Source organism: Aphanomyces astaci (assembly GCF_000520075.1).
Source record: "Aphanomyces astaci strain APO3 unplaced genomic scaffold supercont1.3, whole genome shotgun sequence".
Taxonomy (NCBI): Eukaryota; Oomycota; class Saprolegniomycetes; order Saprolegniales; family Verrucalvaceae; genus Aphanomyces; species Aphanomyces astaci.
The window spans coordinates 61,116-62,554 of record NW_009798266.1 but is presented as its reverse complement, the minus strand read 5'-3'; the positions used below and the strand labels follow the sequence as shown (position 1 = coordinate 62,554).

The following is a 1,439-nucleotide window of genomic DNA, read 5'->3' as shown; positions in this document are numbered from 1 at the left end:
ATATATATATATATATTGTTTTGTTTATTCAAAACTGGACTACGTGCCGAAGGGATGGATCGACACAACCAAATGTACAGAGGAACTTTGTCTAGTACTACTACATGTACTACTACTAGTACTACTATTTACCAATGTACTGATGATTTATATATCAAAGTAACATCCACACATGGTCGAAACGTGTCGTTGCGTTCGAAATATATATATATATATATATCAACGCCATTCAACCAGATCGCACAAAAAACTGCACGGACGTTGAGATATTAGCTACAGAAAAAAATACCGCGATAGAATACAGTCATGTTGGACAAATAGACAATAATCGTATGAGATATTGTCAATTCGATTCGAAATTCGAGTTGGATGCTCTTAATCAAACGACCTGCCTTATTTTATCGGCCAATCAAAACCCAGATCACGAATCCATTGGCCAATCAATTCATTCTCGTTTCCACATCGAAGTCGTGTGTGACTTGTAATAGTGTGACACTGGACAGTTCATACATACAAATCCATATACAAGTCACACCATCTCGATCGATCACGGATTTTGGCGAGTCACTGGCACATAAATATCCATTTTTACTACTACACAGACCGTACTTTGGTACGCAACAGCGTCAGGTGGTGTTGAAGCACAACAAGCAGATTCTCCCGGCCGTCGACAGGCAGAGGCATCGTGAACGCATTCGCAAGCTTGGACTCGTCCACGACCGGGAGCTGCAGCTGCTCCTCCCATTGCGACACCGCGTTGCCATGGCTACAAAAATATATATATCACCACAAGCTATCAACCACAACCTAGCACATGCTATATATATATATATTTATATATACACTTGCTGAGCGTCGGTCGTAGTCCTCCTTTCACGAATACCATGTTCAAACTTTATTACATATATCCATTATATATATATATATATATAGATGAATGTATTTCAGACCGTGGGTGGTTCAAACGGCGTTACATATATATAATTGAGATGGCCATGAAATATATAAATATGTATAGAAGCCATCCAACCACACAACAATCAACGACGTTGCATACATACATATATACATATATATATATATATTGTGCATTCGATACGAATTTCCAGATCCCGTCAAATCGAATAACTCGCCGCCGAATAGTCACAAATCGACGCTATTGGCTAATCCATTTTTTGAGTGGATTTGATTGGCTCTTGCAGAAAGGACAAGTATATTCAACCAATCAGAACTCCAGCGTGATTCCATATTGATAAGACAAAACCAGGCGAATTTTAAAAGTGTATAGCGAATTCACAATATAGATACACACAAGTTTCAATCGACGACAAGGGTTTACTACATACACCACTGACCGATGCAGAAACCACTTGGCCGCGGCGCGGTATTCGGTTGTCGCTTGCTTCAATTCGGCGTAAAACTGGGCCACACTCGCCCGT

The 1,439-nt window shown here is 39.9% G+C and overlaps 1 protein-coding gene across 1 annotated transcript in view; it reads right to left on the bottom strand.

The window, feature by feature from the left end:
- Positions 1-1,439, bottom strand: part of H257_01636 (hypothetical protein) — a 6,621-nt gene that overhangs the window by 1,687 nt on the left and 3,495 nt on the right. The window contains exon 6 of the mRNA XM_009824938.1: positions 610-766. Coding sequence (XP_009823240.1) covers positions 610-766 — 157 coding nt within the window. The remainder of the gene's footprint in view (positions 1-609; positions 767-1,439) is intronic.